Below are 26,945 nucleotides of genomic sequence, written 5' to 3' on the forward strand. Positions count from 1 at the left end.
ATCCATATTCTCTTGGTCTAAATGTGTCATATATCTTTAAAACCTATCTTTTCCATCCTAATTTTAAAAGGGTTAACAGAAAAGAAACATTCTGTTTTCTCACTTAAATGATCATGTCTCAGCACGAGATGACAACTTATGCTGCTGAGAGTTCAGTTTTCATTATAAGTCTACCAAAGGTAAAAGGCCAGGGCATGTCATTTTAATGCAATCAGAATCTATTTCATTGTATAACTCTTACATTATCAAGCATCAAATCAATGCCCAATTCAAAATGACATGTTACATATGTGAAAAAGCCAGTCCCTCCTGCTAGCAAATATCCTAAATGTGCAGTAAACCACAGGCTAGAAGGGATTAGTTAAAATGTCAAAAGACAGCCTTTACTTTTACCTGTTCATCCTTAAAAATATACTCCTAGCTATCAGGCATGCTTTACAGACAAATAGCTTCAGCAAGCAGCAGCAGAAGGCCCGTGGCAAGCTCTGCCATCTTGTAGCTGTCAGACAGATTAGTCTTTGATCTATCTGGGAGGTCATGGTCACATTCATATTAACTGAAGTCTAACAACATTATACCTGCTAACCGCTCGTTCTTTCAATGCTTAATTAGTTCGACATCTTTCACTATGGAATATTAACTGAGAAATAGCAACAAAAGATAAATGCCATGAACAAAATTTTTTTTTTTTTTTGGTGGCTTGGAAAAATATTTTCAGGCAGTTCCTGCTACAATTCAAAAGAATTTTCAAGCATATTTTTCAATCAAAATTAACTATACAAGTTTTTCTTTGATGACGACAACATTAAACAACATTCATTATATTAAGTTGTAAGGGTTTGATAAATCACAAAAAAAAGTAAAGTTACTTGTGGTAACATTGATTCATGTGAAGAAGTCCAGACTTATTCAGGATTCAAATGATAGGTAAGTGCATAAAGTGGATTTATACTGTGATTACCATGGACTATACCAGTCAGCTTATGACACACAGCTCCGAAGACTAGCTCAAAAACTAGAGCTTGTTTTTGAACCCAAAAAGAACCTGCAAATTCACATACAGAAGCCTTCTTAGCAACACATCAGGCCAAACCAGATTTATTCAAAACTAGCAAGAACATGGTTATATTTAACGGCAAGGTAGACAAATAGAAAAATCAATGGTTGGACAAGAAGATTAAAGTACCATTGTCTCCTTTAAGTTGAGTTCTTTCTGTAAATATAAAGTTCTGTAAAAAGCTTCTGCTTGTTTTTCAGTCATAATTACAATGGAGACAAGGAAATCTGAAACACGATTCCAGTACATTTTAGATATCTTCAGATAAATGTCTGCACAGCATCCTATATGCTAATTTACCTGTGAAGAAGTTTTAAGGAGAAAGCATTTAACCTACGAAGAATAAATACTACTGTGCTACACTATTAATTACTGGTTTTGAATTTCATTTCAGTAAAAAACAGATGGTCCCACAGACACTGATCCAGAATCATTTTATCTCAGCCAAAGAACAGGACCTTAGACCTAAAGGGCAAAGCCTAGGTGGCCTGGAGCACGTGCGTTTGGGGTATTTACCATTCATAATCAGAATACTTTAAACCTATTTATCAGTGCCAGTATCACATTATGAAAGCTGAATGGGCTGAGCCACAGTATATAATTTTTTATTTTGCGCGATATAAAGCAGCAAAATAAACTGTGTTTGGTTTCACTTCATCTGGCAAAGTTTCGATTTTTTTAGATGCATTACTTTATTTAACCAAATGTAGTGCTATACTTTGCTTTCTAAAAACAAACAAAAAAATCCTAAGCTGTTCCTAACAGTTAACAAGCCAGGCTTATTCCTTGACAAGGCATCACTTCACAAACATCTTCAATTGTCTCCTGTTTCTCTGGTAGATTAAAAATGACCTCCAGTTTGCAACCTGTGGGATTACAAACCAGATTACCCAGAATTCTAAGGACAAGACAGAAATTCATGAGTACAATGGCACTATTGTGAGCAGTTAAACAGAGCACTCATCCAAACCTGCGTTTCTCTTTATACCAGCACTTCGTGTTGTGACAGCCCAGGTAAAAAGAGAGGGACAACTGCTGAAAGGAAAAAGGCAAATAAACGTGGAACTGTGTCAATACATGCACACATGTGTAGGTAGGTACATGTACACACACGTGTGTAAACTCACGCCTTTCAGTCCCCAACACTTTCCTCCATGGAAATAAAATTCGGAAAACGGATATAAATGTTTTCTGGCATTCCACTGAGGTGTTTCTCTGGTTTTACAAGAGGAAAAATAGTAATGAAAATAAAGACCATTGCTCATATCATCCAAAAAACTTTAAAAGACACATTCACATTTAATATCTACTGATTCCCCACTTCCTAAAAACAAACAAGTAAAAAATGACAGGTGGTCATTCCCTGCTTCCATCCCAAAAAAAGATATAAAAATGGTTTTTAAGCAAATCCACCATCCTAAAAATCTCATGTGTCCAGTTAGAGTCTTTCTTCCACCTGAAATAGCAATAATCAGAATTCTTCAAGAACATACTTGCCATGTACTTTCCTCCTGACGAATGCCAAGTAATCATAAAAGTTTGTAAGTGCAGGAAACTAACAGACATGAAAACCCATTTAATTTCTTTTACATCTGAAAATCCTTAAATGGAAGTAGCATTAAATAGTGCAGCATTTAACTTTTCCCCCCTCACTTCAAAAGCAGTAACAACGGCCGTGAGATTTAAGACTAAATAATGCACGTGTAAAGACTGGGTGAGTCATAGAATATGCTTCAAACATAACTCACTCCTCAGCAGACCTACTAAAAGCTCTATCTAAACACAATGTCTCACAGGAGAAAGATATTATGGCAGGACATTATCTTTAAATGCTCCGTGCATTCCAAGTGCAGTGTTAATACCTATAAAACAGTATGAACTAAGCAAATGCTTATTACCTAGAATTTCTCAAACTAGATTCTGTATATGATAAGAATTTATTAAGGCCGTTCTAACCTTCTCATATACCTAAAGATGATCACCAGCCACAAATATAACACTATCTTCTGCTTTCACACACCAATACTGCATTTCTTTAAAAACCATCGACAAAATCCCACAGCTGTGAGTACAGCAATACCATATATACTGTGAATAAGACATTATTAGCTAGAGACACGATCAATACTTTGTGCTGCTCAATGATCTTCAAAATGCTCTGTTACGCAGCTCCATCCTACGAGAGTGTCTTTACCAGAAGAACCCCTGTGAGGCTGAACTCTGCACCCACCGGCCTCCAGCGGCTGCCCCTTACTAAGGCTATCAACTCAAATCCATAGTTCGTGCACCAAAGCCACAGAAGAATAGTTCGGGTGACTTTTTCTGCCTGAAAATTTCTATGAGCGCTTAAAAATTTGACTTCCTTGGATAATACCGAATAAAATAAGAAAATAACATCTCCGCAGATCTAGATCTCAGACTAGCTACATCTTGCAGGCTGATGCACCCAAACAGCACACCTGAAAAGATACTGGGCATCCATGCGATTCAAATGTTTGGTGCCGGAACGAAGATATAACCAAAACTAAGAAAAGTTACTGAAACTAGGAAAAAAACCCCACAAACGTGGCAAGAACGAACCTACATACAGAAAACACTGCTAGCTTGTTTCCCCACAGCCCAAAAACTTAAACATTACTTCAAAAAGTAAAAGTAACCCAACAGCAAACTACAAACTATCAGAGTCTACTAACTGGCCAATACCATCTTCTGGGCCAGGAACACAGTAGTACCACTTTATGCAAAGCTGTACTTCTCTTATTTTTCATTCACAACGTATTTTATGACTAAATGCTTCCCCAGTATTCTCACTCTCAATCCCAGTGTTAGAGAGATGGGAAGCTTGTGTAACGTTGTAACCGCTGAACACTTTTAGCATTGTCAACTACACCATGTGGCATCTCAGAGATCTGGAAGTTTTACGGTTTGACAAATCTTGTAGCACATTCACCCCAGGCCCATCTACTCATCTCAGTCTTGTAGGCTTTGAGGGACTGTGAACAAGTGACTTGATTAAAATCTAATGCAACCAAAACTCTCCTCTGAAGAGAAAATTCAATCCATTTCCAGCGAAGCAGAAGTGAAAAAAAATCAAACAGCTTCCCTTGAGGTACAGCGCTGCTGCATACGCTCAGTGCCACCGCATCTAAGGTGAAGTGGTAAGTGTCAGTCATCCTTACAAATCCTCAAGGTGGTAGCTTCACTTTTAAAGCTTTCAACATACTTTGACAGTAAAGTAAAAACTTAAAGGTCAACACTACTTGCTAAGGACAAGATAAACACAAGAAAATCACTTTGGAATTTTTTATGGATCAGAAAAGCAAACTATTAAACGTAAAGGAAAAGTTTTGATTTGCTGTATTATTTATCCAAAGGCTTAACTTCTGGATATATTCAGGGATGATTTCTGCGAGTTGTGCCAACATACTGACATTAGCCTTGCACCAGTAGAAGAGAAATGCCATCCGCTAGTCTCACATGTTAAGTTGAACTTAAACGGTACCTTTCTTAGCTAGAGGAATGCTGTATTCCAAAGGATTTTACAGCAACTCCCACAAATCAAGCCTCTGCCATCAACTTTTTTTTTTCTTAATTAACACAATTTCTATTGGACATAAGAAGAGTGTGGATGGCTTTGACTTTTTACAACCTTTCTTACTTCTGGAAAAGTGTGAAGTAAAAGGCTTTTGAGATATTTTACTCCATCAAACTGATGTAAGAAATTGCCACACCACCATATATTTACTGCATTGCTTGTTTTTTTTGTAACACAGGTAGCTATACCGCTTGACATTTTGCTTCGGGGAGAAGGGAAGAAAAAAAAAAGCAAGGGAGGTCTGCAATATCCAGCCAGTCATCTTGTTAAGCTGTGATTCCGCACACTGCAGTAATGTACAGCGTACTGCTGCAAGACAAGAACAACGCTGGCTGAATAATCTGAAAGCATGTTTTTTTACAAAATTTAGAAGTATACTGTCTTGATAATTGTTATTTAACACCTAGAGGCTTGCTGCATAACATCATACCTTTCAATGATGTAGGTATATTTCTTATCGACAACCTCGATCGTTTCAAAAAGCTACTTTGCAATTAAAATACAAAATACAATTGAGGAGGGGCAAGGAAGACAGACAAGTGTGTGTATGTGTGTATATACACACATTGCACTCCTACCCTATTCAGTATTTCCCTCTCAGAGAACATTCAATGAATAATATTGCATGGTGTTTGGCTTTCCTGTGAAAGTTCCATAAATGTTTTTCTGTTCCTCACTTTATATTTGTAATTTTTTTTCACAGTAATGGAATGAAGAAGAACGTAAAAGCAGCTCAGGTTTCTATAGCCATTACCACAGACAATCAAACAAACAAACAAAAATTATCACCTTTTACAAACATTTAAATCATACTGAAAATGACAGCACACACTGTGTCTCGAGGCCTTTACAATTAAGATTTGACTGGAAAGCTGTGGCAAAGTTGCTCAGAAACTTTCAGCCTGCTTAAAACAATCACACCGATAACATAACAGTCGGTCTTATATCGCTAAAAAAATTCTTAACTTCACAGAATTTTCAAATTCTACTAAAGGTAAACATAACAATGACCTTCCCATAAAATGTAATTTTCATTTTTAATAAAAATGTATTTTCATTATTTTATGTTGAGTAAGAAGTGAAAATATTTTTTAAGTGATGCAAAGCTATGATGAAATTTGTACAGTGCATGGTGTTTCTCACGTCATGTTAAGCATCTAAAATAACAATTATTTTCTTAGAAATATTTCTTTTTCAAGAATATAGTATTCAAGAAAGAATTATTTCAGCAACCACTTATCTAGCACAAGATTCTTTCTCCTTTCAATGGAGAAAAAGCATATAGGCTTAAAAATTGCCACAAGGACTAGAAAATAACTTAAGTATTCAGAATAATGCCATTATTCTGAAGTGATAAAAATATCTCAATTTGTTGAACCCTCAAGAACGGAGAAAGAAACTTCAGCCAGATAGCTGCAAACTCTTTGTACCATTAAGTTACGTATAACCCAGAAAATTGTAATTGAAATGATGTGTTCCGTTGCGTTTCACAAATCATGTTGCTGGAAACAATAAAGAAAGTATTTGCCATCGCAGTTCATATTCACCCTATAGTAGCTACGGTAAATACTTCTCATTAATGGCATACTCAGCTACAGGTCTTGAGTAATGTCATTGCACAGAAATCCTGGCCTTATCAAGTTTATTTTCCTTGCACATCTATGGATGTAAAAGGGTTTGACTGCATTTTCCTCTATATTTTGGTAAAGTTCTCTTAGCCGTTACGTGATTAAGTACACTCTACTGTACTACGATCAAAAGCATCTGGAAAGGTGGAAGAGGAGAAATGCTCTCTGGGAAAGTTAGCTTAATGCTTGCACTTCAGAGCTGCCCATTATCAACATTTCATAGCGAGTTTCTTTATTTTCAGGTCCCCAAGGTAAGAACAGTAAATTATGACCTGAACTAAACAAGTCACACTTGGCTCCAAAATCAGATTTTCCTACCTCCAGTTTCAGGTCCCAGAGGTGGGCAGAGGAAATCCTGGTCACAGCCAAAGAACTCATTTTTGGCTCTGAAATAAATTTTCCTGCTTTACTAGAGCCAAACACTACCATTGAGAGTACCATAGCTTTAAGCAATACTTTAACATTTCTTTTATATATTTTGCTTTAGCAACTTGATTCTTCAGCAATATGAAACTGTTTTCAATAACTCAGAATTAGGGTTTTGGCCTCTCTTTCTTAAATCAGTATTGTTTATTATCAAAGTACACTTCTGGGCCTTAATCATTTCTTTCTCCCTAACACTGACAAAGTGCTTTAGACTCTTTGCTTTGTGAAAATGAGCGAACATAAGATACTATGTGCCTTAAATTTTTAAGTGAGGCAACTGGAAAAAAACCTAATTTAGATTCTTTAAAGGTTCTACAGAAAATAATGTAACTTATGAAAGCATGCAGTTACTTAAGGAGACCAAATGCTTGCCATTTAATACCAGAAGTTGTGGCATATTTAGCACAAACATATGGATAAAATAAAATTGGATATTATACATCACACTTGACAACGAGCTTCTTGCCCAAGTAAAGACTGGTATCTGGATCCAAAATGTCACAATTCGAAATATATAACACAAGTTAATGAACAGTATGTTAGCATCAGATAACATGTATATGGGATTACACATCTTTTTCTGTCACATTATTTATGTTCTTTAATATTACAGTTCACTGGTATTAGCATCAAGTTACAAATCATAAAATATATTTAGAAAGCAGGTTGATCACAGACAAGTAATATTAGTGGAGATGAGCCAACATCAAACTGCCAACATAAAATACTGGTCTCCAAAGGCACAATTCTACAAACCCTTATGACTGTGCACAGTCCTAGAAGTATTAAAGGGATTACTCACACAAGTAAAAGCTATGTGCAGGAGTAAGGGGTTATGGAATTCAGTCTTAAGAAGACTTTTATTAACCCGAAAAGTAGACAGGCAAGTGTATTTTCATGTAGAAGCAGAGTACTTTTTAGTGATTTAAAACAATCCCAGAAGTATATCATTCATTAATATTCCAAGGGACTTGTTAATCATTTGCATTTCCTATTTTTAAAGAGATGTCATTATTAATCATCTTATCAGTTTCTTCATTCAGTATATCTACGAAGCACTTATTCCTAGGTAAAAGCAACCGTTGCACCTGTGCTCACAATTTTATGTCTATATAGATCTAACTTGACTTGCGTCACTGTTTTTGAATTTTCTTCTGTCTGCTCAAAACTCAAGCTTCTCCCAAAACTTCAAAGCTGGAAGTTTTAAAATGTCCCAGTTTTAATCAGTTTTCTGGTTAGCCTATAAAATCTAAAGAAACACTTACCAACTACATTATAAAAGCAAATGTTGTAACTATGCTATAAGCTTTAACCGTTTTGTTTGGGAACTTAACATATCCTAAAATCCTACAAAAAAAGATAAACTGTACAGTGTCCTCTAATGTTTAAAAATCTGGATTCTTCTAACCCTAGCAGAAAAAGAGAGTTCCAATAGAAAAAACTGCTGTTAAGGAGAAACATTTAAAGTAAAATCAGCCACCCTAAAAGAAGGTCACTTGGGTGTACTTGGAAGGGAGAATTCATATCTTCTTAGGATGATGAGCACTACTGATATGCTTTGAAAATAATCCTGAATATGAAAAGGTATTTGAATAAAATACTGTAATCGTGTTCTTCCTGATAGTTGTGTCATAAATTATTCCTACTGTTTAACATAAGGAGTATTTGAACATCAGCTTTCACTTTAAAACTCAACTCTAATCCCACCTCAGTTCCAAAGGATTTAGATCTGATCATGAAAGCATGGTTAGAAGATGAAGTTGCATAATAAGCAGAGTGGCACAAGTCTCATTTAATCCCCTGGCAACTGGGCTTGTGACTTTTGGTTTCTAACTGCTAATGAAACAGTAATGCAGCCAGTCAAACTCCAGCTGGTTAGGACAACAGGTTACGGCTTAACTATAGACAATCAATTATCTATAATTAATAAACAATCTCTTTTCATTTCAGCTAATACTAAACACTATCTGCTACACGACAGTATGGTTTATAGCACTCCTTCCAACCCCTACAAGATTCATGCACCTTTTTTTCCTTATTGATAAATTAATACTCCTTCAGTTCTATGAAGTTTTACTCATTGAAGATAACTCCAAAGAAGAATTATAATAAAGTGTACAGGAATAAAACTTTGTTTTCCTTTCTAATATTCAGGTAAGGTCTAGGGGGACTGAAGTAATAAACAGCAATTTGCATTCATGCATGTACACACAGACTATTGAAAATAGGATAACACATTGGTTTTCTATAAAGTTAACAGTTTTTTTTTAAATGCAGCATCTACTTCTCTGTACCCTTTTATAACACAGTTGTTTCATTCTGTTCTGGGAAGCAATACTATTGGATCAGATCTCCCAGAAATATACAAAAAGATAGTTTCAGATTAAAATTGGTGTCATATCTCATTCTTTCTCCCCTGCCCTATTTTTATTTTTAATTTTACATGCCAATCTTCACTATCAACAGCCAGTTTTTCTTAAAGATATAAATCCATTTCCTGAGCTGACATGCTGCTGAAAAAGATCCTTAATCTTCCAAATTTCTGATGTGTCTATGCTTACATTTCTACAAAACTACTAATTAATTCCTTCAGTGAACAGAGTGATTATCCTTCACTCTATCCTTCTTCACACAATTGAGCTCAACTGGTAAAAGAAATATGCATTAATCCAGAACTTTTTGGGATATCTGATAAACCTAAAGCTTTGGACAAAACAAAACATGGTTCAATTTAAAGGGAAGTACTGCTAGCTGGATATCGCTTTCAATCGAAGCTCTTGAGCAAAAGACATGTTTACAATAAAAACAATTTCCTCTAGCATTATTCTAGGAGCGCTGCCATGTACCAGACAGCTCCTCAAATCTGATGCTAAGAGACTGGTGCATGCCCTTCTCTCATCTAGAATTGATCACTGCAGTGCTTTGTGCATTATCATATCTAAATATATACACTCAACCTCTTGTCTGCTTGCAATTTGGCAGCTAGTGTTTCTATCCCTACTTAAAAATTTAGAGGTTTTCTTCAGTCTAATTAAAAAAATAGTTCAACGCAACACTGATTTTTTGGAATTTAGTTATCAGTAACGGGATGTATTGCCTGTGATTCTATTACATTACATATTTGGTTGAACTCAAGGTAAAATCAAATACACTACTTTAATCTTAAGGAACATAATGCACCCTTGACACATTCTTTTCAGTTTAATTTTGTATCATTTAGAACACACATTGACTTTCTGGAAATCATTTGGAGTAAATTGTAAGAGTTCCAGCCACACTACAGACCAAGTATTTCCAAAATATCATTTCAGCATTTGCTTCTAAAACAAACCATTTCTAACTCTAGAAAGAGTGCTAATTATTCTTCAAGTATAAATCTTTTTATGATAAACTCAAGTTTGTCAAGTACAGTGTGTTATATTTTAGTAAGACAGAAAATGTTTGGCTGAACAAGTGCTTCAAGAAAGTTATGCAGGTATTGAAAAACCATTGCACTAGGCAGCCACCACTAATACAACCATACGAGTCCTTCTAGGGTTTTAGATTTTTACCAGCAAGGCTGTAATTAAGCACACACTGTAGGCAACAAAGAAGCCTTTGGTTGTTCACTGAAGCTCCGAACACATCTCTCAAACCAAAGCTGAGATTGTTTGGTCTTTCAAGGGCAAATCTATGATCTTCTTGTTTGATTTGGCATTACTAAGAACCAGAATCCACCTGTTCCTGGTATTTATTTATTCTGTGATACTTCACTTTGTTTCTTAGCTACCTAGCGTTTATCCTAGACCTTCACAATGAAATGCCCCACCACAGTAAGTCAGGAAGTAACTTCCTTCTATACAAATGACATAAATTTTGGTATATGAAAACAGGCAAGTGAAGATGGAAACATGTACTGTTGCTTGGCACAGTATGAAGTTAATGAGCATTTTAACAATGCAATAGCCTTCACTAGCAATGTCAGACAAAGATTTACAATGCATCTAGCATGATATACATTTATTTAGAATGACATAAATGAGCCCACAAGACATGCTATGCTTTCCTCCTCTTACCTATGTAGAACGTAATTCGAAGAATTCAAATGAGATTGAGGGGAGTCCAAGGGTTAACATTTAGAAAAAATATATATGATATTTCATGTTTTAAGCATGATGTAAAAATTAAGTACAATTTTTTCAATTAGGTGTTGATATCCTACCTGAAGGTCTTTCACATTTGGAAACGGAATACCTATGGTTATAACTGCACGGGCATTCTCATCACAGAAATCCAAGCCTTCACTAACTTTTCCTCTGCATACAGCTATAAGGAGAGCTCCATCTTGAACAAGCCAGAGAGGAATATACAAATCATTCCCAGTGATAAACTGAATATCAGAAGAAACTTTCACCAACATCTTTTAAATAGCTAAACATTATATAGCATCATAAACCATGTATCAGCCTGGAAAGGGTGAGAGGATATAAAAATAGATTTCTCTGTTAGAGAGATGAGATTAACTCCACTTTGATCAATACTATTGTGATTTTGAATATCAACTAGCAAAATAATTTTGCACTACATAATATAGCGGTATTTAATTATGCAAGAACCATACATATCTACAACAAAATATTAAATTTTAAACCTTAAATTTTGCACTCCAGTAATCACGCTATTTATTGTTTGACATACTATCATTCTTTACTCTATACTAACATGTAAGTATTTTGAGGAGAAATCCTATAGTGGCTGTCACGTAAGATGGTAAATGAGAAGCCACTCTGCACCCTGCTGGACACAGAACTGCACATTCTTACACAGTTCACTGCCTTTTTAATATCGCTATTGGGATTGTGCATCACCCTGCACTTCCCTGTATCCTCATGCAACAATATAAACAGAAGTTAATCTTTCTCATTTATCACAATAGCTTATTAAGCTTAGGTTAATTTAACTGTTTATCCATACCTTATTCTAATTGTTAAGCACTTTAAGAATTTCAAGTGCTTAAATCTTAAGATTTAAGAATCCCTTTTTTTTGTAAACTTGAAGAGTCTATATCAACTATTTTGTAGTCTGAAGAACGTACCTTTTTCTCCTTTACATTGTATTGCACCATAGTATATTTTCAGCAGTTCATCAAAGTCACTCTTTGCCCCTCCTTGAGGCTCTGCAATGACTGTCTTCACCAGCTCCAGGCTTTTCCATAAGCCAGTGTGCATCCAGCGATCCTTTAATTTGTCCAACAGCTGAAAAGAAACAGAAAAATCCAGAAGAGCTGAAATGAAAGGTCAATCATTTGAACTGTTCAAATAAAGCACACAAAGATAACACAAGTTTAGTGAAATTATATTATTCCGATTTTGTATTTATGAATACAAGTTTCCACACCGTACACTGTTCCACAGCTACGCAACACTTTGTAAACATGATGGCCACTAATTTTGCTGATTAGAAACAGTGCAGATTTTTAAGTTATCAAAGCAAAACTCTACATCTATGAGAGCGGTCACTAAAGAGCATCTTCTGGTATTCCTCAAAGCAAGAGGAACATCAGTCGAAGAAAACTGGAAATTACCCGTTTTTCTGATTATCAAGTAAGAGATCCATAAGTAAGACTAGAAGCAAAGTCTAAATTAATTTGAAACAAGCCTTTGTATCTTAGATTGCCATAATATTTCAATATTTTAAAATTTACATACATAAGTTCTGAGAGGAGGTACTCATGTAAGATATATCAATAGCCACCTCTGCTTCTTGAAGGGCCTGGCAGCTTTGTTATATCTACCAGATTCTGAACTGTGCACATTTTACTCCAACTCAGTACATGTTCAAATCTTGCAAGCAAATAAACTTGTTCCACATTTAGTGTGAACGTAATGAAAATATGCATTGCATTACAAAAAACAAAGTCTAAAATTACCATAGAAACTGGAGTCAGATGGGTGGGGGACATTTTGCAGTTAGCAGTCATCACATGCCCTTTTCTCATAAATTTCTAGACTGAATTTATCAAGACAGGGAACAAAAAAGTCACTCCTTCACCTGACATGTTTGTCTGTGAACAGCACTGCCCTCAAGACAAAAGCAAAGCAACCAATGCATTTTAGAATGAACTGTGTAGATCTGGTTCAATGGACATGAGTAAATACTTTATTTCACTCCTTTTACTGTTCAGTGATCATTAGCACATCACCAACTCCTGTGCAGTAGTTACTGAGCTTCATAGATACAGAGATTTTAAATTCACAGATTCTGTATTAAGGGTTATGCTCTTAATTTGTCTGTATTTCCCTCAAGTCCACTCACTGAAGCCTTGCTCAGTATTTTGCTTCAGGCTACATAAACTGCTCCATCTGGAACCAGCACTTGCCCCAGTTCATTGCTCAAAAAGCCACGGCATCCCTTAACTCCAATGCACTTGCCTTTCTGATGCACTCCACCCAAGATCTCAGGATCTTGAGCAGTTAGATTGTTACAAAATTAATCTGTCCCATGTCCAAATATACAGTTTAAGTGCTATTGTGAAGCAGAACTAGCGGTAAGTAATTGTTGTCACATTTGACTTTACAGGGAGAACACTTGCAAATTTATAGGAAACTGTTTACAAGAACCGTTGTGTATTTCATGTTCTCACCACTAAAGATCTGAACTCAGTCTCCGATACTAAGTATTTGGATTGGTTCCTTTTGAGGTACATGTGGTTCAGAGGGGACAAATATTATGCTCTTCTTGAATTTTCACTAGCTTTGTTCAAGCCTCTATTCAGGGAATTACACTTGCTTACTACTGTGTAGTAGTACACATGTAGTAAGCAAGTGTACTACTACGATGTGACACCGTCTCCAGCAAGCACAGAAAGCCCAAGTGATGAACAGCAGGAAGAGTTTCCTACGCATACAGATGTTACGGTAGAATAACTCATCTCTTCCAAATGTGTCTGTCCTATTGTCTGTCCCCTTCTCTACCAGCTCTGTCATTTCCTGGCAGCATCCTGTCTGTAATCTCTTTTTCTATAAAAGGTCGTAATACTATGACTGAGCAATGACTGTCCATCTTGCCATCCACAGCCTGCCACTATGCCTTCAGTTCTTGGATATGATACGAAGATAATTCTGGTAAAGAAAAGAATCAAACAAATTATGCCTCTAAGTACATCCATTTGGGATCTGTTAGAGCTGCCAGTGACTGTAATAGTATTAGCTTTCCAGATTTCATTCTTCCTTCTATGAAACTAATGTCTGGCTGGGCATTGACTTAGCAATCTATGCTAAATTCACTTCTAGCACTGCCTTTTGATTACCATGCAGGACAGAAGGAGGCCAACAAGATAATATAGACAGGATGTATTTGGGTATAACTGAATTTGACATTTACATACATAAAATTATCCATGCTTTGATTTCTAAGGGTCATTTGCCCCTGACTTTCTCCTCCTCCTCCTCCTACCACCTCAGCTACTGAAATCAACTGGTATTTTTCACAAACACACCCTTTACAAAGTGTTCTTAGCGGAAAAATTGTTTCTTACTTTAAGAGAAACCAAGTCTGTTGATAACCTCAGAAAGGGCAAGATTCCTTACAAGAATTACTTAATACCTCAATTCCACTGTACTTTTCTCATATTTGAAAGACTTATAACTTATATTCATAGTTGGAAAGATGACAGTAGAAAACCTTCCTCCAAATTCTTAAAACATCATCTTTTCTCTTTCGTGGGTTACCCAGTCCCTCCAGGCAAGTATCTATTAGACCATAATAGGTTCAGGTTTCTTTGAATCACAGAATCATTTAGGTTGGATTAATTGACAGCAACCATCACAATAGAAAATCCACTGGTTTTCATGGAAAAGGGTGAATTATTCATAAAAATCTTTGGCAAGAGTGGAACGATTACAACAACTCACACAAAAACTATTACCTCTTCCATTTAATGGAGTTTGCTGGATACGGAAACTTTCTGGTACCCAGGACAGCATGCACAAACGCCACAATACCCATGCTATAGACACAGCCACTAAAACAATGAGAATTGTGGACATGACTGAATACAAATAAATAAAATATAGAACACATACATGTTTCGTAAGAACTAAGAATCAAGTGCAGGATTCTCATAAAAAATTATTTAACTTCATGCTGAAAAAGTGCAAATGGGAGCAAGATATAATGCCAGGAATCACAGGAAGCAACCATTAATGCCCACAGTCAGTCACTTTTTCTACCCAAGGGAATAATAGTTTCTGCAGTAGAAGGCAGTCTGTGTATATTTTATTAAATCCCTTAAAAATGGATTCTCAAATGGTTTATTAACAAATGGTCTTCCTCCAGGAGAGCAGAAAATCTTGTTAGAAGGAATCGGTCATCTTCCCATGCACTGAAGGATGTTTACCTTGATAGCTTTGTCCTTTCTGCAATTTAAAAGACACCTGTAAGCTATGATCCACAGAAACTATGAGCTAAGTACTTTAACTGTTCATCTTTGTCAGCATCCCCCTTTTTAGGCAGCTTTTGAAGCACTCTTGAAGTTTGGGAATGGGGGAAACTGTTTTCTCAACATGTCTTGCCATTATGTTCCACTCCCAGACAAAATCCTCTCATCCTGTGTCCACGAAGGAAAAGCTTTGCCCCTTTCCATTTGCTGCTTTGTTTTATACAGTGCCAAAAACTGCATTAGGCGTTTCCCATGTTATGAAGCAAGACCGAAGGTTCGTTTAATGTATTTTACCCTAAGGCAAGTTCATTGTAATTTCCAGCATCTTAATGAGGTTGAGAAGTTAACGTGCAGCAATCAAGTTGCTGAGGACGCACTTTTTCTGCAGTATTCATTACCTCTTGACAGTGATTTCTGAAGTAGCAAATACCGGAGATAAGGGAGGGTCTAACAGAGAACACTGTAACACGAGGAGTTACTTTTTCAGGTTTAGTGTTCCCTAACTCTTGCCCACTACTAAATTTCTTTACATGGAATTTTCGTTAAATATTTCAGCATGGATTCGTGTGACGAATGGATTGCACCTTGCCAGCAGAGTAAAAAAGCATCACAGAAATAACCCCTCCTTCAAAAAGTGCTTGGGGAGGCTATGGAACATGTTAAAATATGAAAGGATGTTCAAGAGCAGTACGGGACAAAAAGGATAGTGACCTAAGCAGCACCTGACAGCAGAGTAAAATAACTCTGGCTTTATTGGCTAGTTTAACAGCTATTAACTATTTAATAATAACTATCAGTTACAATTGTGCTGTATATTCTTATGCACCTTTAAAACTATATGCTGTCTTGTTACCCATACATTTATATAATGACTGAACAAAAGGCATTTCAAGATGCACGAAATTTATGCAAACATCTTGTAACCTTCTTAAAAGTCTGTCATTATACACTAAAAAACCCACTTCTCCAAATTCAGTATTTTTCCATCCTGTTTTAATGATGTGAAGTTCCACTCTTCATCGTTATTCAGATATAAAGGGTAGCTGGGGGGAGAAAGGAAACAGCCATTAGGTTTTTCTTAATAAAAATCGGAGTATTGGCACCACTGTTAGTGCAAAAAGTCAGAGATTCCCAAGGGACTAACATTGATCTAAAAGCCTTTTCCCATGCAGAGCTCTTCATGTGTTTGCTACTAGAATTTTCTTTTTGAATAAGCACTGCTTCAAATCAAAGCGTGTCTCCAGTGGGCTGGAAACGTGTTTGAAGGGTCAAATAGAAGTTCTACATGCAGTCAGCACAAAACTTCAGAAACGGAAAACAGGCGTCTACGGCCGACCCAGAGGCTGCGCAACAGGACTTACTTCACTTGAGTCCGTTTTGGTAGAACTAGGAGGGCTATGCCACACTTGGGACTAAAAGAGCAGTCACTAGCAGAAAACAGGGTTATCGTCCAAACCACCAGCACGTAAAAGTGACACATAAAGAGGTACAGCGCTGCTATAATGATGTACTCTGACATCATCTTTTAAATATCGGCCCATTAATGCACTTTCTAGATAGACACCAAAATTCTACATGTACATGAAATGGAGTGAGAAAGAGGCGGTGTCAGTTTTAGAAGCAGCTACAATCTCATAATACAAGCGTTTTCCCTTTAATTTCAAGGCTACTTTATAGGCTAGTGTGTTTTGTATTTTTAAAGCGTAATATAGACATATGCATCTTAAGATCATTTCCAGCTATGGTTTGTAAAACCTGAAGTTTCTCGAGACACGCCAAATGGAAGAGCCTGGCCTGGGCCTTTCCCTGCTGAATGCCTAAGAGATTAATTATAGAAAGTATTTCCAAAGGGAATCTAGGCTAAACTAGAACACTACAGACAGATTAGAGATTTCAAACACGGAATAAAGGGATTCCCCAAAGCTCTAGCAGATGGAGAAGAATATGCTTTTACATCTACAAAACTGAAGTACATCCTGTTATTTTCCTCGTACACAGACTAGGGAAATTACATTTTACCTCATTAAACAGTTTCTTTTTCTACGTAACTTTGGAACTGCCTTACACATTTATTCTTTTTTAACTTTGCAATACCAAAAACATGTTAAGAAGCTGCAGATGTATGTGCCCATATCCAACTGCGCCTCTCTCCACGTACAGGATGAACAACTGTTTCAGCAACCATAATTAGATTCAGAGAGAGACAAGGAAACCTGTCGAATTGTGCTCTTCTGGTCCTTTCACAATCTTACGTTGTGAAAAAGGCCACAAATTCCCCATGTACACAAAACCAACCACAAAGTAAAGAAAATGTATCCAAAGGCAATTCCAACTGCCGAGAAATCTAGACAGGATGAGGGAACAAAACTAAAACCTACTCATTTAAATAAAACAATAAAACTTTTTCTAACACATGCTGCTCCAATTTTAAAACCAGTCCTACTTCCACTCTCATCTGAGTCATACTTAAGCTTATGAAAATGAAACAGGTATCCCTGCATATTTTAAACATACATTAATAAGGTCTTATACCTTTCCAAAGTATGCAACACTTAATGTCTTATCAGCATTTCAATTTCGATAACACATTATAAAAAAGAACAAATACATCATAAAATAGACCACGGGAGATGCAAACCTGCAACTGATGGACATTGTAAGTGATTTGGTAACAAAAAAAAGCTAAATAACTTAGAGACAGTATTCCAGACATCTAACAATAAAACTTATTAGTATTAAATAATTTTTGCTCTTTGCAAAATTTTTTAATTAAAAGGTTTTCATTGGTCATTAAGAATGTGCATGAAGCAAAGTCTTTTAAAAACATACTACTTAGGACAGGGCTCACCAGCAGTGTGCCTAACATTTTAAATAGATTTTCTTTAAATTTTGAGATGTAAATATAATTTATACCTTCTTCAGTAACAGAAGACATTAATTTCTGTATCTTTCCGCTCCTCCTTTTCCGCTGATCTCATAAACCCTGTTTTGCTTCAAGACATTGAGTAACTCAGTCCTTCAGTGAGTGCTTTTATCTTATCTAAGCAACAGGAGGAGGCAGTGGAGTGGATGAGGCAGAGGAGTGCAGGTACCAAATTTATACATTGAGTTTTATCAAATGTTTTTGCTTCAATGCAGTGCTTGTATCTTGACAGAAAAATAACAGGTGTCAAAACCAAAGAAAGAGGCAGCTTTTTTTTTCTTCTGCATCTACTGAAAAGCCTTACATATAGAGAGAATGTCAAAAAGAAATGCAGTTTTCTTTTCTCACTACAAAAAAATGTTTCTCACCATTTGGACTGTCTACAAAAAAAAAAAAAGTACAGGTTGTTTTATATATCACAGGACAACTCAACCTGCATCTGCATCAGCTGCCTCCTCTCTTCCTTTCAGTAAAACAAAACAAAAAAACTGAATGCTCTGACAGATCCTTCTACAAATTCAAGCTATTAGGATGGAGGACATCATATTTTCCACTAAAGTAATCCTCTGATGATCTCAAGGCACAGATGTTTTTATAACGTATCTAATTCCATAGGTATTGCATTACCTTTAATAAGCTTCCAGGATGATGCAGTTTGCTGAGTCAGCTGGTTTGCTACAGCTGTGACTTTTTGTTCAAACCACTCTCCCAGTGGTCTCAAAGCTCTCGACTGTTCAGCATGGTGGTTAATTACCTGGTTAAATGTTCTACTTCTATTATGAAAGAATGAAACTGTCCCTGTGTTAGTGATAATCCCAAAATACATTCAGTTATTAAATAAATGTGTTTAGTACGTTGCTTAAACACTAGCAGCCTTAAATTCATGTTATTTCAAAGTAACCCTGGAGAATGTATCTGGCCAGACTCCACCCGCTTTTTTCACAGCACTTACCTACTGGTATTACGGGCTCATATTAAATGAATTTCTTCAAGAACTAAGATGTTTTGGAAAAGTATAGAATTAGCAAAAGTTATTTGACCGTTCTCTGAACTAAAAGGGTTGCCAAGGCTCTGTACTAAAGGACCCAAAATCCTGTAGGTAACTGACCTCCAGAACTATTGGAACTCTTCAATTTGGGGGAAACAACAGTTTACAAAGCCAGTGTGGTGGCGTGGGATCAGTAATTAATTCCATTTCCACCTTTAATTAAAAAAAAAAAAAGGGCCACAAAAAAAAAATAGTCGTCCTTTGTGGTTAAAAGTGAACACAAAGGAAACAGTAGAAGGAAGAAAGTAAATAGAAGAATGAAAAGGGAATAAAAGATTGAAGGGACAAGAGATAACTGCCTGGAAGGATTCGTGTGAGAGGAAAATGCTACGTTTCCTTCCAAAAACAGGAGGGAAAATATCTGGGCCAACTAACCAATAAAATCTAATGTCCATTACCCAAATCTTTGAAATAAATTTGGAATAGCATTCTAGAACTATTAAAATAGTACTATAAAAAGTACAGTGTCCCTTAAAAAGTATAAAAGGTCACGCATGAAAAGAAAGCAATGAAACCCAGTAACATTCATCAACATAACCAAAAATATTACGTGCTTTCAAGAGGGCTGAAAGAATACGCACCTTTTGGCAACAAGCCATTTACCAAACTAGTGAGCTAATTTACATTTAATCTTTTTTCCCTTTTTTCCTTCTTATTCAACCCATACACTCTTTCAACAGTGATTTTATTCTTAATCTCATTTCTCACTGAAAAAAAAAACCCTCAATTTTGCTTGACACCCAGACATTTGCACTGCACTAGGCTGGGACTATACCAGCCAAGAATAACTTAGTTCATTGAATTATTTAAGCAGTTGTTTGCACTCAATTAGATTTTCATGAAAGGTTAAGCAATAGACGGATTCGCAGAAACCTCTTCATGTTTAAGAGAGGCATCTAACGTAATACAAGGAGGTATTTAAAATTCATTCTTTTGAATTACTAAGCTGATACAAAATACTGATGCATCTATTCACAAAGTATTTTAAGCTTCAGATTCCATTTTCTCCATTTCTAATTATAGCACATTTCATTTAAAAAGAACATGAAAATATCTGTGCCCAAAGTATTTCTCTTGTGAAGTAAAATCTACTTTCAAAATAGAATGTTAATATCCCACTGTTAATAGGAAACTGGAGAAAAATACCAAATACCCATATAAATATATATATACACAGGTAATCTTTTCTTTATGTGCCAAAAATAAACTGATTTAATGCAGCATTTTAATGGAAACAGGCTACACAAAGATGTTATTCTTATCAAGGAGAGGCTATGCCTCCTTTCTACTGCACATTTCCCCAACTATTTATTATCATTGTGGGGCTATGACCAGCAATGTAAAGATGTGCTCTTCTGAACCAGACTTGGTTTACAGAGTACTACCTCCAGAACAATATCTGTGCGATTTCCTTTCCCAAAGTGTTACAGAGCCTCTGTAGTGAAATGCTCCGCAATCGCAAACAGGAAAGATTAAAAAAAGAAACATTTTTTCTGCTGTCAGGAAAAAGAAAGCATTTCATTGTAAAACTAATAATTAAAGAATACAGTGATCATAATATTGTCAGACTGATTTCTTCGTTTTAAGGAATATGAAGACTAGGCAACACAGAGAGGAATTTTAATGTGGAAAGGCCTTAGAAAAGTCCTGAAATAAAGGAATTGTGAAGTAATGAGACCAGAACGCATGCTCAACTTCCAGAGGAAAACACACATTCCTGTCTTTTTTCCTTTTTTTTTTTTTTTTAGAACATCTCCTTTTCCGCTGATGAGGAAGATGTTCTAATGTGTATTTAACTGCTAACCCTTACCATCTGTTACAGCAAAAATCAAGCACATAAAATAAGAACGCATATATTTGAAGTGAAAGCAGTTAAAAGAAAAGTGATTTTAAAAACTTAAGCTGCACAGACAGTCATGATTCCAAAATGGAAACAAAATCGCGGAAGTCGATCAACGCTCAGCAGGTTATTATCTTCTGTAAGAAAAGTTATTTTATTGGAAATCCTTCAATGGTCCAGAGATGGAATCCAGGAAGCTGCGAAGGGACCTCGACCCAAGTCACACATTTATTCTGACGTTTTACGTTTCTTCCAGAGTTATGAAGAAAGATCACACAGCCTTTTAATTTTCCTAACAGGTGGTCTATATCATGGAGTCTCTCCTCAACATATCTCCCAGGAGAAAGTTGCCCTCAGTGGAAATCTGTATCACTACTACATGTGCTATTTCAAGAGATTTTTCACTTAGATCTCTCTACCATTTCTTCGCAACAGAAAATCAGCTTGAAGAATAAAATTTCAAAAACATCTAAGTCTCTGTGTGATTATCAAGAACTTGTGTGGAAAAAGTGTCTTTTTAAGTACTTATTTTCTCAAGGAAAATTTTAAACAAACATGAAAGAAAAAACAAACATTTAGGACCAAGACTCTATGTGTTGAGATACCTACATATGGCAGGAAATACAGGGTAAAATCTGTGCTAGCCTACACAGACCCGGCAGACACACTGTGGAGAAAAAAAATACAGAAAAAAGATAAAAGCTACCATGCAACTCAACTACATAATTAAACTAAACCCTGAACATGGTGAAAAACTCTGTATTATGAACAAGATTCTGATCACCATGTGCACACTCCAGCACAATAAAAGGTGAATAATTCATAATCACTTCTGAAGAAAAAGTATGCATCACTCAACTTGGGGGAAACACAAGGGATTTCACTGGTATGATTTTTCTTTAGGGACAATGACAAAGTGCCGCTCACCAGCAGGAAACTGAAGCACTGAACTGTGTTCCATGTGCCATAAATCAACACTGCAGCCTACAGGATGTCTCTCTGGTACCAACATACCATCAATTTTTCAATAACCTCCTTAAATAATGGAATATGTGAACGGCGACAACAGTAATGAAAAATGAAATGTTTTGCACGCCAAAGACTGTAGAATAACATGGTTAATATGTTGCTTCTACAGTTAAAGAAGCTTTTTTATAGAAAATGATTAAAAAAAACCCCAACATGTTTTACCACAAAACAATCTCGATAGCCTTTAAGTATTCAGTCTTTGAGCTCCATCGTACCTGTTTCTAAACAACCTGGTTCAAACTAGTGATTCTTCTGTGGTTTTAAAATTAACCAAGACAACAGCTTTCTGTGTTACAAGAACTGCTTGTACATTCATTCTAGGCTATCATTACACTCTCACATTCCAGTGAGAAAGCAATCCTTCACGCCAAAAAAAAGCTCTCCAGAAAAATTTCTTTTTAAAAGGACTGTTCAGATCCTGGTCTGGAATCAAATACAAAATTATTAGCTGTTCATGAATTAAGTCAGCATCTTGGTTTTCAGTCAAAAACCAAGTTCAGTCATCTTTGACCTCTTTTTTTCCATAATAATAAAAAAAAAAAAAAGACAAGGTTGTCTTAGTGGCACATCAGCAGTGAAGCACGGTACCATCTGGGACAACTGATTCACACAGACGTGCAGCGCAGTCCTAGGCACGACGCCGACCAAGTCCACAAATGCTCACACAGCAAATGGGGGCAGACAGATGCCTGTCATGGGGAACTGACTCCAAGAGTGGGAGAGTAACAGGTTTTAGCTTTTAGTCTTCTATAAACACCAACAGAAAATATTCTTAAATTTATAGAAGGCAGTTTATTCCTGTAGTTATTAAGTAATTTGAAGAAAGTTTAATAGTCTCTTTAGTTTCTCAGAAAGTTTAGTCATTTTTCCCTTGTTATACAGCAAATCAGTGCACGTAAAAGAACTAAGACAATTTCGCAGCAACAGCCATGTATATTAAGCTCGATGTTTAGCTCTGAATAGGTAATTACATAATGATAAATTATGATAACAGGGAACGGTATCGGCTCGGATTCTTGGAGACATCTCAAACCTCTGATTTGGGAAGTAGGACCATTAAACAGAGAAATCAGTACAATTCCAGAACTAAGTCAAAGAATGAAGCAAAAGTTAAAATACAGAAATGCAAAGTGATAAAACTTTCTGCAATCATGACAACGCAAATGACGACCCTCACCAACGTCACCAGTATTAGAAACATGCACTTCAGTCAGCAGCAATTAAGGAGGGAACAATAAGCAATTAATCTTACATAGCAAGAAGCTATTCCATGACTTTACTAAAAGAAAATTTTAAAGCAATCTGCCAAAGTTAACTAAGTATATAACATTCCTATAACAAGCGAGAGGTAAGACAGGGTTCCGTAGATAAAATAGCACTAATAATACGAATGAATGGGGAATGGTTATTTATCTCACAAAAAGAATCTGATGCTGGGGAAGAAAACCTGGAATCAGGATCCTTAAATGCAAACTTTACTATAAATCCAGCGACCTCACCGGAACCGTGCTAAGTTACGCTAAGTAAGGAGCTGGTTTTCTAGTTTGGGGAGGTGTTTGGATTTTTTTTTTTTTTTTTTAAATTACATATGCTTCCTTCCCAAGTGAAAAATACATATCTGACCTTAGGTAACTTGGACGACCTTTTTCCCCAACAGTAAATGCTCGATATACCTTCACCATATATACTACAGTTAAAAAAAAAAAGTAAAAGAAAAAAAAAAAGCTAGTGTATTTCTTCAAAGTATGCAACTCTATCTCCTCTCCATGACAAAAAAAAGTAGGAAGAGGGAGGAACAACAGACCTTTCAGAGTACCTGATCTTAAGAAAGAACGTCTCACCTCATGATCAAAAATAGGAGGAAAAAGCTGAAAACAAAGTTTCAGATGTAACACACTGCAATTTGGCTACTAACCAGCCAACTGGCTCTTTTGTAAGCCATAAAACAGAAGTTTTGTTTTGTGCAAGTCAAAACATTTTTGCAAATTTTGCACTGTGAACTGAATCAAAATGCCATGAATACTCTTCAAAATACACCACCTCACCAACTACATTTTGTCACAAAGCTAGCTTACCCAATTAGCAACTAAGCCTAAGGCATGATTTTCTAAGACACAATTTCATAGGCTTTCTGATTTTCCAATGCAGCAGATTTTTTCTCAAGTTAAAATAGCTCAAGTGTCCCTTTCAATACATTGAATATTCAAATTCTTGTATATTCTGTTACATTGCTGATACAGAACATTCTACCTAAATATGTGCTTTCAAGTATATTTTATCTCATATATAGTGGTTTTGACACATGAAGAAGTCGCATCTCTACCACATCAGGCAGTGAACCTCTAAGATCTGCCAAAGGGACCAGGAACGCTGCAGGTTGCACTGGTACAGAACAACAGTAACGAAGTAACCTGTGCAAGTTACACTTTCTTCTTAAAAATAATGTTGCTTATGAATATTGTTCCTTATTAAGAACTACTGTGTTCCATCCCACTTTCTCTGCCCTTCATTAAAAGCTCTTGAGGAAAAAACACATGTTGACTGTAATTGTTATTTACTATTTAGACTCCATCATTCACAGAGTGAAAATTTCATGACTGTGAAAATTCATTTTCAATGCAGTTACTACTTAAATGGTAGGAAAATTGTGCAAGCAGAAAGTGTTAATTACAACTGAAATTGGAGCATGTGCTAACTAGATACAACAATTCAGCTTGCAGCACTTTGACAAGTCAGAGCTCAGAAGTGAGAAATAATAATAGATTTTTAATTTATTTTCCTGATGCTGTATGCTCAGGGTATTTAAACTAACAGCATAATAAAATATTAAACTGCACAGCTCTAAGGGTGTGAAATTCATAAGCAAAACACTCATCTACCGTATGGCATATAATTTTTTAGACGTAATACCCAATAATCTGCCACAGACTGTCGCTACAGATTCTACTTTATACAATGTGCAGATGCTATCAGAAAGTGTATCTGCTCCATGTAAAAAGCAAGTGCCACAGGGCACCTGAGTAATTGCAAGTCCCTTGCTGGTCACGGTAGCAGTTCAGTAAGCCACGGAAAGGATACTTGTTCATTCTTTGTAGCCAGTAATTCAAAAAGATACGGTTGGACCCAAATCACACCTAGAAATTTCTCCTGAGCCAACAGCACCAAACTGCTGCAACACTCAGTCACAATGGCCATTGTGTACTCGAGGGGTGGTCGTGTGTAAAAGGGTCTGACTGCAATGAGAAGTACATACGAACAGCAAATGGCTCTGCCACTCCCACAGCTTCTATGGGTTTCCACAGAACGCAACGTCAGAGCAGTTCATTCCTTTCGTATCACTTTGCCCAAACTTCCATTCACCCAGACTATTCACCTGAGAGTTACTGGAGTAACTCTCCAGTTCATCTGGTTAATATGCGGTAAAGGCAGACTCAGCTAACGATGCTGCAATTTCATACTAACAACTGTACACTGTATACCATATTTCATAAAAAGATCAGAATTTCCAGATTGGTATCTTTTATAGATTCCCATATTAAGGTCAATCGCTGAAAAATGGGTTTTAAAAAAGCACAGTAATGTTTCATCTCCGAGACTGAGCTCTAGCAGTAAAAGGGATGATCACGCTCCCTTCCTTGAGTGCACAATATCATCTCTTCCCTTGAGCTCTCTCTAACACTTACCTGCCTCCAGGTGAGCCAAATCAGTTCACAAGGCCAGCAAGAAACTAACTGGCAGGGGGGGGGGGGGGTGTGTGTGTGTGTGTGGAAATAAAGGATAAAAACTTTTCCTTTGTCCTGGAGATCTGAATCAACTGACACAAAAATCAGAGTAGCACAAGAACAATCACAAGGAAAGGGGGAAGAACCTCACCCTTCAGCAGCAAGCTGCTGGATCATCTCCTCTAACTTCTCTAAGCATATTTAATGTTTGGATCGTCTCTAATTTCCCAGAAACCAGGAAAATTACTCCACAGCCAGTAATTTAGGAACCTTTAAGAAAGAAAACAAATATTGTGCAACTATTCAGATTCTCAGTTATCATCCCCCAAAGATAAAATTTTGTCTTTGGTGTAACACATGTGGATGGTCAAAACTGAAATTAGCCATCAGTAACCAAGCAGTGGGGAAAAAAACACCCCAAAAATCAAAACCCAAACAACTCAAGAGGTTAAAAAAAAAAGCTAAGTGGAAACATTCTAATAGATCATTGTAACAGAACACACATCAGCTTCAGAAGTTTAGGAGAACTTCAATTACTCCTTTGGAGCATAATTCAGCACTATTCTGGCTTTCTTATTTCAAGGAGATAAGTTTGCTGTAGCCTCTATAATTACACAAGAAATGATCTTGCCAGGGTCTGAACTGCCAGCTCCATCTTCAAATTTAGTCTGCCAGAGTAACTTGATTGAATTGATGATGGGAAAGAAGGAGGCTTGCCAACAGAATTTGAGGATAAAGATTATACACCTGGTTACAGAAAAACTCTAATTCTTTTGTATTAATTTCACTATTCCTTCTGTTACTATTCTTCTCTATTTGAACCGATTCCACCACAATAGTCTTGAGTACCCTAGGCAGAGAAAAGTGGTGTGCTGGAATGGTTGAAATCTTCCACCACACACAGTGATTTTTACATACAAGTCTTTGCTATGCCCAAGTCACTGGGAAAAATGGAAACTGCAGACGTCAGAAATCACATTAAGATTTACAGGGGTTATTGCAGCTCTCAGAAGACACCTCAGATAATGCGCAGCAAGCCTGAAAATTGTCTTTTGGATGAATGTGAGGGCCCCAATAGCTAGACAGTTTATACTAGAGACATTTAAATGCTTAAATGATGGACAAATAGAGAATAAAACTGAAAGTAGATATTGTATATGATGAGAGCAAAACCCCCCCATAAAACATGAAGAAGCTGAGATAAAGATCAGAAAGAAAACTACCAGTGCAGAGCAAGAGTGAAAAGCTAGCAATGAAG

The 26,945-nt window shown here is 36.4% G+C and overlaps 1 protein-coding gene across 1 annotated transcript in view; it reads right to left on the reverse strand.

Annotated features, from left to right (window-relative positions):
* Window positions 1–26,945, reverse strand: part of BRIP1 (BRCA1 interacting DNA helicase 1) — a gene marked incomplete at both ends in the record, with an annotated part of 117,959 nt that overhangs the window by 65,470 nt on the left and 25,544 nt on the right. Inside the window, 2 exons of the mRNA XM_082008716.1 lie at window positions 10,908–11,029; window positions 11,781–11,940. Of these exons, the coding sequence (XP_081864842.1) occupies window positions 10,908–11,029; window positions 11,781–11,940 (282 nt within the window). The remainder of the gene's footprint in view (window positions 1–10,907; window positions 11,030–11,780; window positions 11,941–26,945) is intronic.

Source organism: Phaethon aethereus (genome assembly GCF_964289735.1).
Source record: "Phaethon aethereus genome assembly, chromosome: 19".
Lineage (NCBI taxonomy): Eukaryota > Metazoa > Chordata > Aves > Phaethontiformes > Phaethontidae > Phaethon > Phaethon aethereus.